This window comes from Juglans regia, chromosome 15 (assembly GCF_001411555.2).
Source record: "Juglans regia cultivar Chandler chromosome 15, Walnut 2.0, whole genome shotgun sequence".
Classification (NCBI taxonomy): Eukaryota; Viridiplantae; Streptophyta; class Magnoliopsida; order Fagales; family Juglandaceae; genus Juglans; species Juglans regia.
This window is the reverse complement of record NC_049915.1, coordinates 14,307,130-14,320,897: the sequence shown is the minus strand read 5'-3', so window position 1 is coordinate 14,320,897 and position 13,768 is coordinate 14,307,130. Positions and strand designations below refer to the sequence as shown.

At 34.3% G+C, this 13,768-nt stretch overlaps 2 protein-coding genes across 2 annotated transcripts; one reads left to right on the top strand and one right to left on the bottom strand.

Annotated features, from left to right (window-relative positions):
- Positions 1-2,280: 2,280 nt before the first annotated feature.
- On the bottom strand, positions 2,281-5,845 carry LOC108994577. Its single transcript, XM_018969835.2, has 4 exons — positions 5,547-5,845; positions 5,283-5,404; positions 3,554-3,739; positions 2,281-2,876 (listed from the first exon to the last, which is right to left on the bottom strand). The coding sequence occupies exons 1-4, from the start codon at positions 5,766-5,768 to the stop codon at positions 2,777-2,779; spliced, it is 630 nt and encodes a 209-aa protein (XP_018825380.1). The 5' UTR covers positions 5,769-5,845; the 3' UTR covers positions 2,281-2,776.
- Positions 5,846-8,173: 2,328 nt separating this feature from the next.
- On the top strand, positions 8,174-10,005 carry LOC108994576 (peptidyl-prolyl cis-trans isomerase CYP26-2, chloroplastic). Its single transcript, XM_018969832.2, has 2 exons — positions 8,174-9,244; positions 9,614-10,005. The coding sequence occupies exons 1-2, from the start codon at positions 8,334-8,336 to the stop codon at positions 9,714-9,716; spliced, it is 1,014 nt and encodes a 337-aa protein (XP_018825377.1). The 5' UTR covers positions 8,174-8,333; the 3' UTR covers positions 9,717-10,005.
- Positions 10,006-13,768: the final 3,763 nt, after the last annotated feature.

Below are 13,768 nucleotides of genomic sequence, written 5' to 3'. Positions count from 1 at the left end.
GGTGAAAATCGATGTCATCGGTGTGGTTTTTGGACAAAACCAATGCCGACCGACGTCTGGAAAAATGGGGGAGGCGCCGACCGTAACCGGTCAATGGGGGGAGGAGGACACCGATTGAGGCGGTTCTCGATCGGCATCGGTTCTCAGCAGTTCTACTGAGAGAATAATGAGAGAGAGAGAGAGAGAGAGAGAGAGTTACAGAGGAGAGATAGAAAGAGAGTTGCATAATCGAATTCGGGAAGAAGGGGATTGGGGAAGAAGAAGACCCTCATTTTTCGGCGTCGTTTCACGTACCTATTGTAATACTTATTAACTAAAACGACGTCGTCCCACTTAAACTTTAAGTGGAACGGTGTCGTTTCGATAAGGGTATATTAAAAAAAAAAGATTTTATTATATCGGTCGGTTCAACGGTTCGGTCCAGCTTCAAACCGAGACCGAACCGCTGAACGTCGGTTTCTTGACATTTTCACCGCACGCCGACCGGTTCTCCATCGGTTCTGGCCGGTTCCTGACGCGGCTGGTCAGTTCGCGTCGGTGGCGGCCGGTGCTATCGGTTTCTGTAAAGCCTTAGCTCTAGTATTGTGAGGTGGCCACGAGCCACCCAATGAAAACTTTAAATCCACTTACAATGTGGCTCATAACCTATCATGAATGACTGCAATAACACGGAAAATGAGATGACTGATTGTAGAAGGGAAATCTCAAAACTAAAATTAAAGTAACAAGATTTTATCTTGGTTTACATTTACAAAGATATATAGATTACCAAATATCATGTCCTTTGGAATAAGTAATTTACTCAAATATGTGGTAGTCATTAAGCCACTTCAATTTCTCTCAAGCTTCTTTTTCATGAGCCCTAATTCTCCTAATGCTGGCTTCACCAAAGATTACACGATCAAGATCGAGTACCCATGGATTTGAGTTCTATTTTGTCTATTATTTATGCTCCACCATTCATCAAGCTTTGCTCCTTCTGCCCACCACCAATCTGTCCAATTCAAACACCTCTCCTAGAGGTTCACTTCATTGGAGCAGTACTGAAGAACATCTACTCTGTTGTGCTTTTGATCGTCGTTCTCTCATTTATCTTCTATTTTCATTATTTTCAAGTTTTGGTGAGGATGTTTTACCCTAGACCTTTGGCTCATTTTAGAAAGAGAAGTACTACAATCACAAATAAATTCTACAAAAATAAACGTACAAATTGATATAACTTTATATAATATGTTAGATCTACTTTATAATAAAAAGTAGCTTTACAAATTATAATCTAACATATCACATCAAGCCACGTCAATTTATAAATTTAGTTTTATGAAATCTTTTTGTCTAAATAAGTATTTCTCTTTAAGAACCTTCCCCGTTTTGCATTTGCTTTTATGTTAAACTAACGGAGGGAATAACTAAAGTAGAATAGTTAAGTTAAGAAGTGAGGAAATAAAAAAGGTAAATAACTAAAATTCAATAATTGTAATAAGATAATTATTCTTTTCAGAATAATTTTATATATAATCGTGAAATGCGTAAACGCCGCGTAATCGTTTTGAAAATGAGTGGGGTCTATTATTTAAAAATTAATTTTTTTTCATATGGATCTCATATTTTATTCATATGTTTAAAAACGATTACGCGATGGTTACACGATTGTAAATATCTTTTATTTTCTTTTCATGTATTGGAAAAATAATAATAAATGACAGAAGAAAAAAGTGATGGAAAAACCAAAGACATAAAGTAATGGAAAATCCATAACAACTATAAGATAAAAAGGATATTTTCTTTTTCTCTATTGAATTAGTAAGCATAAATAGTTGGAAACATTTCATCTTCAAACCATTTTCTTTTTTAAATCTTAATGCAAATAAATGAAGTGATTTTATTATGGTAAAAAAGTCAATACAATGAAAGGTCTTTTTAGCATGTGAAGTTTTGAGATTGGTTAATAAAATAAAATAAAAAATAAAAGGAAGCGATGAAGTGACTAATAGAACACTAATGACTCGTTTGGATAGTGAGATAAGATGAGATGATATGGTTTTAGATGAGTTGAATAAAATATTGTTAAAATATTATTTTTTAATATTAATATTATTTTAAGATTTGAAAAATTGAATTGTTTATTATATTTTGTATAAGAATTTAAAAAAGTTATAATGATGAGAAGAAATAAGATGAGATGAATTGAGAGTATTTCTGTATCCAAACAGGATCTGAAAATGCTTTAGAAATAATATAAGTAATATAATATTAGTATTTAATGAGGAAAAATAAGAGAGAGAATTTGCATTCATTCCCAAATATCATCCATAAGCACTGTTTTTTCAGTTTTTTTTTTGCTATGAAATATAGTCCTCAATTACCATAATCACCAAGAATGCATCAAGGCAGAACTGACCAAAATTATGTACAAATCAGAAAGAAAATATAAGCATAAAAAAACAACTATATGATGTCATTTCCACCTTTTCATTTGTATTTTCTGTGATGTGTAAGAATAATTCTGAAAGCCAAAGGCCAAAACTAAATGCCTGGCCATGCCCAAAGAATTTCCTTGTGAGAAATTAGTGGCCTGAATCAACCGAACTATAGCCTTTGAGATAACCTAATAAATTGAGTTACTTCATCTGCAAAATAATTTCACAGAAGCAAACTCATAAATTAACTTGGTTTTATGTGGTACGTCAGATTGTAAAGTATATCTCGTTATAAAATAGATCTGGCGTAATCCATTTGTAGATCTAGCACTTATCTTTCCAGAAATTAACATCTATCATGATCTTCTCCTTGAATTTCTTGATCTCCAAATTATTGCATATGGGTCTGGGCAAATTCTGTATGGAATTTTTGGTGGATGAACCTCAGGGACACAGCTGTACATACGTCCATTTATAAACTTGGGATAGTTAATTACCAGAAACTATTTCAAAATAAAAATCGAACATGTTCATGCAAATGATCCAAGATGTGTGCGTGCGTGTGTCTATATAAATATATATATATATATATATATATATATTAAAACTTGGATTAGAATTTTCTAAATATTTTAGGGTATGGTCATAAACAAAAATCTAAATAGATACTAACTAGTTTAACTTATAACCATTCACCACAAGTAATGCTACATACAGTCATGAAATGCACAAATGCCGTGCAATCGTTTTGAAAAAGAGTAGGGTCTACTATTAAAAAATTAATTTATTTTCATGTGGATTTCATATTTATTTATTTTTTTCAAAACGACTGCACGACGCTTGCACACTCACGACTGCAAGTATCATTTCTCATTCAATTGAGTAATAGTTATTTCTAAGTTTAAACATATCAAAAAATATAAATATAGTATCTGAAATCAACGATTTAACCAGTTTATTGTAAAAAAACTTTCGAAAGTCTGATGCATAATACGGAAATTTATTCTGCAGGAATGGATTTAAAAAGTTCAGTCTTGGAGAGTTCCCGACATCAATAAATATATATATAAATATAATATCTGACAATAAAAGAGATAGAAATGAAGGAGCAGGTAAAACAGAAGGAATCTTACAGTAATCTGGCAATCTCGATCTGGGAAAAGTCCAGGTAAATAGCATTTGAAGAACTCATGTCTAGTGTTGTTACTGCTGCTGCTCTGGAGGCCTCTGTCTCTGCAGGCGATAGAGATGGTGGCTGTTTGATGGCCATCACTCTACAATTCAACCTGTTTCCAATGTTTTCATGGGCCATTGCCAACCTATTGCCACATCAATAATGCAAACACTGGCTTTGAGTTTAATCATCATTTTTAATGATCCATCTCTCCCAGAAAAGAAAATATTGTATGTACAATTCTCACACAAGAACCGATGCTTTTTATTATGGAAAATAATTTATAACTATGCAAGTTTCGAGTTGGTGCGTAATCTTTTTAAAAAAAAATTCGAAAAAATTTGAGATCTACGTGAAAAACGTAACCTTTTTACCGTGGATCTCATTTTTTTTTAAAGAGAATGTTCAAGATTTATACCCAAAAATTATATACTCTTTTACTGTTCATATATGCATATAAGACAATTCTAGATAGGTATATAATTTACTGTCCAATGCATTTGAAATTTGGTGGAATGATCGTTCTTGAAATGTGAATCTTATCCAGAATAATATAGGATTTTTCAGAAGAAAATGCATTTAATGCCAGCTTTTTTCTTTCTGATATCGTACAGTTCATGTTTCCTAGATAAATACGATTATATATAATCCCCTCAATAATTGAAAAAAACCAAAGAGTTTAATGCATGGATTGGCCATAGAAATAAAATACCAGGTTATAAATTCTCTATCTACGGTCTACCGATTCTTGTCTTGATGAAACATTCAGACATCGGACTTAACTGCTGTCCCACTTAGACGTAGGATTAACAGACTATGCATGCCTAGCTTGTTTTCTTGATTAATCCATGATTTAGCCATTAATTTATGACAAAAAAAAAGATTATTCATGCATCATCCAATCTGAATGCTCAAGACAGCTCCCTAAGTTCCTAAAATCATTCTATTTTTATGAGCAAAATAGGTAGGAGGAGGCAATTATAGATGATCTCCCTACTCACTACTCAGGTGAATACCGGCTGAGAATTAGATATGAGAGATTTAAATTGCGAGAAATTATATTCACGAGTTTAAATCATGATAATTACTACAGCAATAAAAGGATTATACAAAAGTAATTTCAGTAATTGACGTGACTTTATGTGATCCGTTAGATCTATTTTATAATAAAAAATAATTTTACAATCTAACGAATCACATTAAATTACGAAACTGACCATTTACTCAGTGGACCCCAAATTTTTTTGGCTCTTTTACCATTCGAACACTACACATGCATTGCTGAGGCAATTAGTGACAGTGATCTGAATCTCACTGCTCACCGAACTGCAAACCAAGGCCGGCCTCAGTTGCCAAGGCAAGTGGGGTCCTAATGACATGCTCCAAATTGGCTCTATGGCTGATTTTTGAGTATTTTTAAGACTCTGAACAGTGAACATGAGGCGGCCTGCAACTCATGACGCAATCCAAAATGATAAATAATAATGTGAAACTACCTAAACCCATCTTGGCAGTTAACCATTATTCATTGCAGAAAAGCCATCTAAAAAGTTAGAACTTTCTGCTTTTATCCATGATCAATAGCATCAGAACCTTCATGTTAATGGTGATGGTATTAATGATTTAGTTCCAAACTTGCATTCACTGAGCAAACATATAGTACTTAAAAAATTCAATGCAAAACTTACTTGTAAAGAAAGCTTTGGCCATGGAGTCCAACCACAAGTACTGAAGCTCCAATCTCTCGCACCATGGCTGAGATCTTCCCACCCTCTTGGTCACCTTCCGTCACAACAATCTCAATGTTTGTCTGTAACACAACCCTACGATTATCGATGATGATCATATATCAATTTAGAACACAAATATAAGCACAGTACTGACATACAAATTAAGAAAGCATATGATGATCAAAAGGAGAAACTGGGTGATGAATTAAGGTTATGTCTTACGTTGGGGAAGTTGCTGCAGATGTCTTTGAAAGAGAGGGCAAGTTTAAAGCCTTTTAAGCGAAGGAGGCGAGCTTTGTTCTTGCTTTTGGAGGTGGAGGAGGGGAAGACATGGAGGAGAGTTATTAAGTCGCCATAACGAATGAGGTTGTGCAGAGCCCAGTGGAGAGCAGTTCTTGCTGCGTCCACATCTTCCACAAGTACCACTATTTTCCTCACATCCATTCTCTGTCTCTCTCTCTCTCTCTGATCTGTCTCTAAGCTTTTATGATGGTTTTGCCAAACTCCATCTTACCTGTGAGTCTTCTCTCTCTACTCCCTAGAGTTCACAAATGAATGGCTCTTTTCTCAAGTCTTAAATGCTGCGAGCTAGGATTGGTTGTGGGTCTCAGTCAAAACTCTCTCTCTCTCTCTCTCCCCCCTAATTTAGGATCATAGAAAATAGAAAATTGAGTAGGTTAAAAATACCATACCAATCTTAATAATTAATTGTTGTGCAAGATGGTTTTAATATAATATATATTATAAAAATGTTATTGCAAGTTTGTTAGATGTAACACTCGTGTGACATCATTAATGTGAGCTAGACATAGCCAAGTTGAACATTTTTCTATTATTAATGTGATGGACATACTAATTACTGTCACATATAACGTATAATTTGAATGTATTGAAACTAGATTCGTTGGATGTGAAACATGTGTCTCATATCATACTTGAATCTAGTTCTATCAAGAATAAGACCGAAACTTAGTCTAATATTACACGAACATTACATTTTAAGTCATGGATGCGTATACTCAAACCTACCCGAAACGATTTTCATTGGATAGTCTCGTTTGTTTTCAAAAAATATCTCATCTCATCTTATCATTATAATTTTCTCAATTTCTAATACAAAATAAAATAAACAATTCAACTTTTTCAAATTTTAAAATAAAAATAATATTAAAAAATATATTTTAACAATACTTTATTCTAACTTTTTAACTTTAATATTAACTTATCTCATCTTATCTGTAAAAACAAACAAGTTATAAATCTTTATAAGAGAAGTTTGGATTTCGAAACACATTATGTAATCTAAATTATTATTTGATTACAAGAAGGCATGTCACTAAGCACTAATGAGAACTGATCCAAGAAAGAAAAAGATGGTATGCATTATGATATGTTAGAGTGAGATCGTGGGCATGATTATTTATTTAAGAGAAATTTTATTTGCAGTCTCTATTTAAAAATTGTATGTGCAAATCTTTTATTAAATGGAAAAAAAATATTATTTTAATAAGGATATTATTGTAATTTTAAAAAAATTTAAAGATAAAATTCACTAGACTTACAATGCAGTTTCTATTTAAAGACTGTACGTAGCATTGCTCTTTATTTAATTATTACAATTAATAATAATGTATTTGAGACATAATAAAAGCTTAGTCGTGTATATAGATAGCATTATTAGAGAGAGAGAGAGAGAGAGAGAGTGTGTGTTTGATAATCTAATTACCTTGTTTAGCTTTATTACAATTTTAAGCATTTTTATTATATTTTTAATTCAAATTATTGTAAGGAAGAGACGCTTCATGAATTGCTGGTTGACCAATCTCAACCGTTGATAATCGTAGTCTTCCATCTTCAATGTTCAACCATGAATGCCAGGTGTCATACCGATTACAAACTGTACCACTTCACTAACCCCATAAAAAAATAATAAAATAAATTGATTATTCTTGCCACGTGGACCGCTGATTACGTTTTGTTTAAATTAATAAAATAAAATATATATGTCAGTGGCTGTCTTGTACTGTCGTGGTCCGAGACCGTTTGTTTTTGTTTTTATTTGAAAAAGAAAAAATAATTCTATCCGGAGTCGATTTTTGGTATAAAAAAGTGTTTTTATTATAATTTTTTTAAATTTCTACACAAAATTTAATAAATAATTTAATTTTTTCAAATCTTAAAATAATAATAATATTAAAAAAATAATATTCTAACAATATTTTATTCAACTTTCAATTGTCATATCAACTCATTTCATCTGAACTCACCGTTCAAACGGCATCTCAATGTTTGGACACACAGAAGAAACATGAAAATTTTAAACTTTTTAAAAAAATTTCATAATTTTATTGTTAAATATTATCAATTTTTTAATTTAATTATTATCTAATCATTATCTAAATACAAAATAAATACAACTTTTGTAAATTTCAAAATAAAAAACAAAAATTAATACAACTTTTTTAAGCTTAAAAACAAGAATAATATTAAAAAATTATATTCATACAATTTTTTAACTTTATAATATTTTTATTTAATTCTTTCTCTCATTTCTCAAAATCTAATAAAACATTTTAACTCAAATCATTTAGAAATACTCCAAATTTCTAAACAAGCCCTAAATCCACAACAGAATTCGTAAAAATAAATTTACAAATTAGTTTAATTTGATATGATATATTAAATCTATTTTATATTAAAATATATTTTATAATCTAATATATTATATCAAATTAGGTAAAATTATAATTTTATTTTTACAATAAAAAAAATTTCTGATTTAGGTCAGGCAGCAGTGAGGAGGCTTTTGGTTTGTTTCTTGTATGACTGTCTTTTGTTCTTTGGGTCTCACCTTTCTTATCAAAGCATGTGGATTGGCTTCCCACCTTTCTTATCCACGAAATCTCTATACTGAATAGAAAAAGAGAGAAACAAGCTTGCTTACACCCACAAAAGCATTCTTAGCAGTAGTGAAGATACAAGCAGCTAGCTTTCCAAGTGAAAAGAAAAATGTTAAGGAATCCCAAATTCTTGCATTGTTCCTCTCAATTCCTGCATCCTCCAATACAACCACCATCACCTCCTCCTCCTCCACAAGTTCAAAACATACCAAATCCACCATCTTTTCCCATCATCAAACAGTGCTGCAAATTCTCCCGGAGAGAGCTTGCAGTTGGTAGCAGTTCTTTGTTACTTCTCCTTTTGGGCTCTCAAAATCCAGAGCCATTCTTGCAGTCCAAGGCATTGGCTGAAGAAACCATGACAGATACCAATGTAAATGAAGGAAAAGAAGAGAACTCAAACTCAAACTCAAAATCCACTCCCAACTGCACCAACACAAACCCAACCAGGAAAGTATTTCTTGATATATCCATTGATAAAGAACCAGTTGGTCGCATTGTCATAGGGCTATATGGAGACAATGCCCCGGCTGGAGCTGCTAGATTCAGTAATCTTGTAAGTGGAGCTGCTGGTATAACTTACAGAAGAAAAGAGTTTGTGAGAATCATGCCCAGTTATGTCCAACATGGTGGGGTGAGATCCTATGGTGTGGATGCTGAGCTTGCAAACAGGACGGGAAGCGAGTTGTCAGGTGAAAGCCTTGTTGATGAATGGCAGAGATCCTATGACGAGTGTCCAGGGACGAAGAACTTGGCTGGAACTGTGAGCATCATTGTGAGGGATCCTTCAAAACCGCCTCCGAAAGTGAAGCTAGTGGCAAGGGAAGGGAAGCTGGTGATTGACCAAGAGGAGGTTGGAATTGACCCTAATGGAACAGAGTTTGTGATTGCCACCAAGGATTCTCCAGAGTTGGATGCATCAGCTTTAGTTGTTGGAAGAGTCTTGGAAGGAATGAAGGTTGTGGAGAGGATTGGACAGGTGAAAACTGTCAATGAGAATACTAGTTCTCCATATTTTAGGTGAGTTTGCCAACGTGGTTGTTTCTGAGAGTTTCATGCTTGTTCCTTACTGGCATAAAGAAATTATGGTGAATGACTAAGAAACAAATGTATTTTGAGTTTCATTTTTGCCTTTTAACTGTTTGAAGTGAAAATTGCATTTCATTCTTAAGCCTCCAATTGGGTACATTACTACCTTTTTTGGGTTTAAAATCTTCAATGGAAATATAAGCTAAAATGACAACAATTGAGGATAACAGGTGTACCATAGAGCTTAGCTGGATCTAAAATATACATGGTTTCTCAATTTTCTGCTCTTAGTTCTAGCATGAACTCCTTCCATTATCAATCCACAATCACAAAAATACATCTAACTTCTGTATTGAACAGGGTGGCCAAGCTGATAGGCGATAAGAGGGCTGTCGTGGCTGAAAGAGGCTTCAACCGTCCTTACTCGAAGGTGGTTGTCACAAACTGTGGCTTAATAGAGTAATTTCTTGGCTGTTCCCATAACCCGTCTCTGTTTTCCCAAATTTTTCTAGAAAACTGAACATTTCCATGTAGAAGAGTACAAGTCATTGGTATGCCTACAAAAGCATCAATAGAGTCTTTTTTAGTATTGAAAGTTGCCTAGCAAGATGCTGAGAAACATAAACAGTTGCCTCACAAATTGGGTACTACAAGCTGAAGCTCGGATTCTCAAGCAGTAGTTTTGTGGTTACTACATTATTTAGCTATAAATACGACAAATTTAGAATTTATAAAAATGCACAGGATGCCAGGAAAATTTCATCATCTCAAGCTCACAAGAATTCTACCAGATAAAAAGGTAAAAATGGAAGATCGCACTTTATTTTGTAGACCATTGATCAACAGCAAAATCAGCTTGGCCAATACTGGGTGCTTTGGCTTCATAGGTGAGTCATCTTCATTCCTTTTGCAGATGGAGATATGAAGAGCCTCCTGACTGAAGTAATGGGATATCCACCTGTACAAACCTTAAACAGAAAGATTATTATTCATTCTCTTGGGATAACAATCTAATAAATAAATTAACCCAATCCAACCATATCTAGATTGAAATATTATTAAAGAATCGGCAACATCATTTTCATTGCCATCTACTGTTAATCAACTGTCTAAATGACTGCTGTGCCTTGGTTTTACTGTCAAGTGTTTCAAACGCTACTTAGTTGAAGAGCATTGCTTTGCACTTCAACATAGTCCAAGCCTTAGAGTTGGCAAGAAACATGGCGTAATAAAAGCCATTCAATGTATAGACTAGTAGAACTGTCTATCATAGTCAACCATGCGGACTTCCTGTCCTTACTTATTAGGGAGAAAGAACAAGATAGAGTTATAAGAGATAGAAGTGAAGCTTGGCAATACATTAATTATGGAAGCAGATGGAGAGTTCCTAGGTGAGACTAAAACCCTATCTGACGTAGTAAAGTAGACAGTTGTTTGTTGCCATGCAGGTGCTCCATTGTCTGTTGATGAATCCAGGGGCAAAAACATCTGTGTTGCCTGATTGGGTCAAACTCCATTGCATTGTCTGACCTTACTTGCTTCAGATCATATCCCGAAAGAAAAGAAGCAAACTTGTTCAAACCTTCTCCAGTAATCAAGTCATAAGAATTAAAATAGAAAGAGAACACCTTACAGTTTACATCAACTAGCCCACCTGATACCTCATAAGAATTCATTCATTATCAGAAGGAATCGGGGCCTCCCCTCAATAACTGATCGACTCAGTTTGTTGCTCCTTTGGATGGAGTGAGTAACAGCATGGCAGATGGAAACTTCTTTTTTCTTTTGCCTTTTTTTTTTTTTTTTTTAATAATTAGAAAGATTTCACCAAATGCTAAGGCACTAAGGAGCTAGGACACAAAGGATATCTCGTGAATCAGTCGTTCGTTATCCACTCTAAGGGTACAGAAATTGGAGAGATCGGAACATGAAAATAGACTAGAGACCTCTATGAACGACCTATTTCTGTTATGGTTTCTGTTTGTTCTCAAGTTCTGATTGAGATTTTTAATAGACTTTTTTTGAGTGAGAAATGCTTGCAGCAGCACGCATGCATTTGCAAGAGAAGGTCATACATCAAAGATTTGTTTCAAAGGATGGCCCGATGGGCTACCGTGGCTTCTTTTGCACGGATTTTAAAGTTTGAAAACATCTTGATAATCATAGTTGCCTTGATGCATTTGGGCTCTGACACAAATGGAATAGATATAAAACTTCTTGATTACCAATAAAAAAAAAACATATATGTTCTGGATAAAATGAGACAATAACATTTTGTTGTTTTCTAGAAAGAGATAATAGTGAAGAAAGTTACTATCAATATGCAATCTCATGAAAAACCACTATCAAAATGTAATCCCAGGAGCAGAACGGAGTACGAAATGCAGTCACTAAGGCAGATTTTTACTCCCCCATGCTCTGTTTGTGCAACGACTTGATACGCTTCTAGCTGTATGTCCGATGTAAATGGTTTCAAGAGCCAACCTAGTCCAGTACCTTTCCACAGAGGCAACTTCATCCTTGAGCCTCTGGAAACTGCCACAAAATCTCCAAATTTACTTAGCTTTCCATATTTTCAGATGTTTATCATTAGCAACCTAGTAGCTATTAACTTCACTTATTTTATTACAAAGGATATCCCTGCACATTCTCCATCCAATAATATCTACCCTCTAATTAATACTGGAGAAACTAGTTTCCTAGGTTTATCTTGTTGTCAGGTAAAATATACCTAGACGTGGAAAAACAGAGCCTGAGACAGATTCCAGATCAGTTAAATGGCATACAAGAGCAAAGTTTATGCCTGGATGGATGAGAGAGTGAACAGATGGATTCTACCAGGGGCACTGATTTCAAATGAGTGTATTAAATGTAGACCCAATGTTATATGAAGTTTCATAAAAGATTCACTAGGAAAGGTATTGATCAGTCGATCAAAAAAATCTCTCTACTTGTTTGCACATATAATATTTGTGTGTGTCAACAAGTAAAAAACAAGCAAAACGAATAAGTAAGAAAAGTGATATAAGCACGGTCAAGGAGAAGGAAAATTAGGCAAATATGCTAACCTGTAAGACAGGTCCAGAATTCTTTGCTTTTAGAAATCTGCATGTTATTGGTAGCTAAAGAAACCTCTTTGTTTTGCATATCTGTTCCTGAAACCTATTGCAAACTGCAGTTGCCACATTTAACCATCATTGATGGGTCATCTTTGCTACTTTCAACATGCCTACTTGTGAAATTGGCATCTCAAGCCACAAAAGAAGGGTATCTAATCTGAGGGCTACAACGATCCTCTACTGCTGAAGTATCAAATCTAACATTATCTACATTTTCAGGCCAATTGCCATTCTTACAGGAACTATGTACAACATATTGTGTGCACTCAATCAGACTTTCTTCATTAGAATCATGCGTACCGACTTCAGGTGAAGTTCCGGCTTGCACAGAGAAAATTGTTCCTTCCAACATCTTCTTGTCATTCTCTCTTCCAAGAACCTCATCTTTTTCACTAACATCATGGCTCAAACAAGCTGACTGCTCATTGCCTGTAGAACCACACAGTTCATGATCATTTTTTTGCTCTCATTCAGCCCCAAGCCCTGCTAAGCAATTTCTCCACCAGAGGTGTCTTCTGTTTGGTCATTTTTCTCCTAAAACAGATTCTTATTCTGAGAATCAGATCGATCAGCTTCATGGTTAGGATACATACGATCTCTAAATTTAGAATCATAAGAAAACCGAGCCCTTAACTTACTGCCAATAACAGGAAAAGTAATTTCTGTCCATTATCTAGCTTTAAGCTGAATACCAAGGCTGCTTTTGCTGGACAATTCACAGCATGGTTTGATAGTTCACAAAATCATAAACAACTTTAACATGCCTTGCAGTTGAGTCCAAGATGACAGATTGTGAAAGAAAAGGCATGCCCCACATGCTTCACCGGCTATGACATCCATATCTACATTGAACCATCCTCTCCTAGCATAATTCACATCACAAACTACCTGACAAAATCATAAGAATTTTTATTTTCGACTTCAATAAAAAATGGCAGGTCATTCATCACCTCTGAACAGAAATAACCAAGCAACTCAGCTCTCGGATATCACCAAGAACATCAGCTAGCGCCAAAATTTGACTATACAATTATAAGTTCTTTTACATTTCCAAAACAATTAAATGTTTGGCACTGTTCTTCAAAAGCATATTTACATTTCAAGACCTAAAATATATCCTCATTACTACTTACTCTCCAAAGGCCTCATTCGGGATGAAAATTTTCTTTTTTCCTTTCACTTGCCAAAACTAAAACAAAAAAAAGTATGAATCTATCCCTCAAGGCAAGGAACTGTAAAAAAAACGTATACGACCCTACGGATCCACCGTAAAAGCAAACACAAAAAATATAGACAAAACCTTCAAAAAGAAAGTACACGTTCCACTGACTAGCGCACAAACCCCTCTGTTGAGAGCATGTCCTTGGCGGAATACCAGTTCTTAACATACCAGAAG

Coding starts and splice junctions, on each gene's coding strand:
- LOC108994577 (XM_018969835.2), bottom strand. CDS start 5,768: ATGGATGTGAGGAAAATAGTGGTACTTGTGGAAGATGTGGACGCAGCA. Junction 3,740..5,282: donor GGCCAAAGCTTTCTTTACAA/GTAAGTTTTGCA, acceptor ATGTGGCAATAG/GTTGGCAATGGCCCATGAAA. Junction 2,877..3,553: donor ATCGAGATTGCCAGATTACT/GTAAGATTCCTT, acceptor ACGTATGTACAG/CTGTGTCCCTGAGGTTCATC.
- LOC108994576 (XM_018969832.2), top strand. CDS start 8,334: ATGTTAAGGAATCCCAAATTCTTGCATTGTTCCTCTCAATTCCTGCAT. Junction 9,245..9,613: donor ACTAGTTCTCCATATTTTAG/GTGAGTTTGCCA, acceptor TGTATTGAACAG/GGTGGCCAAGCTGATAGGCG.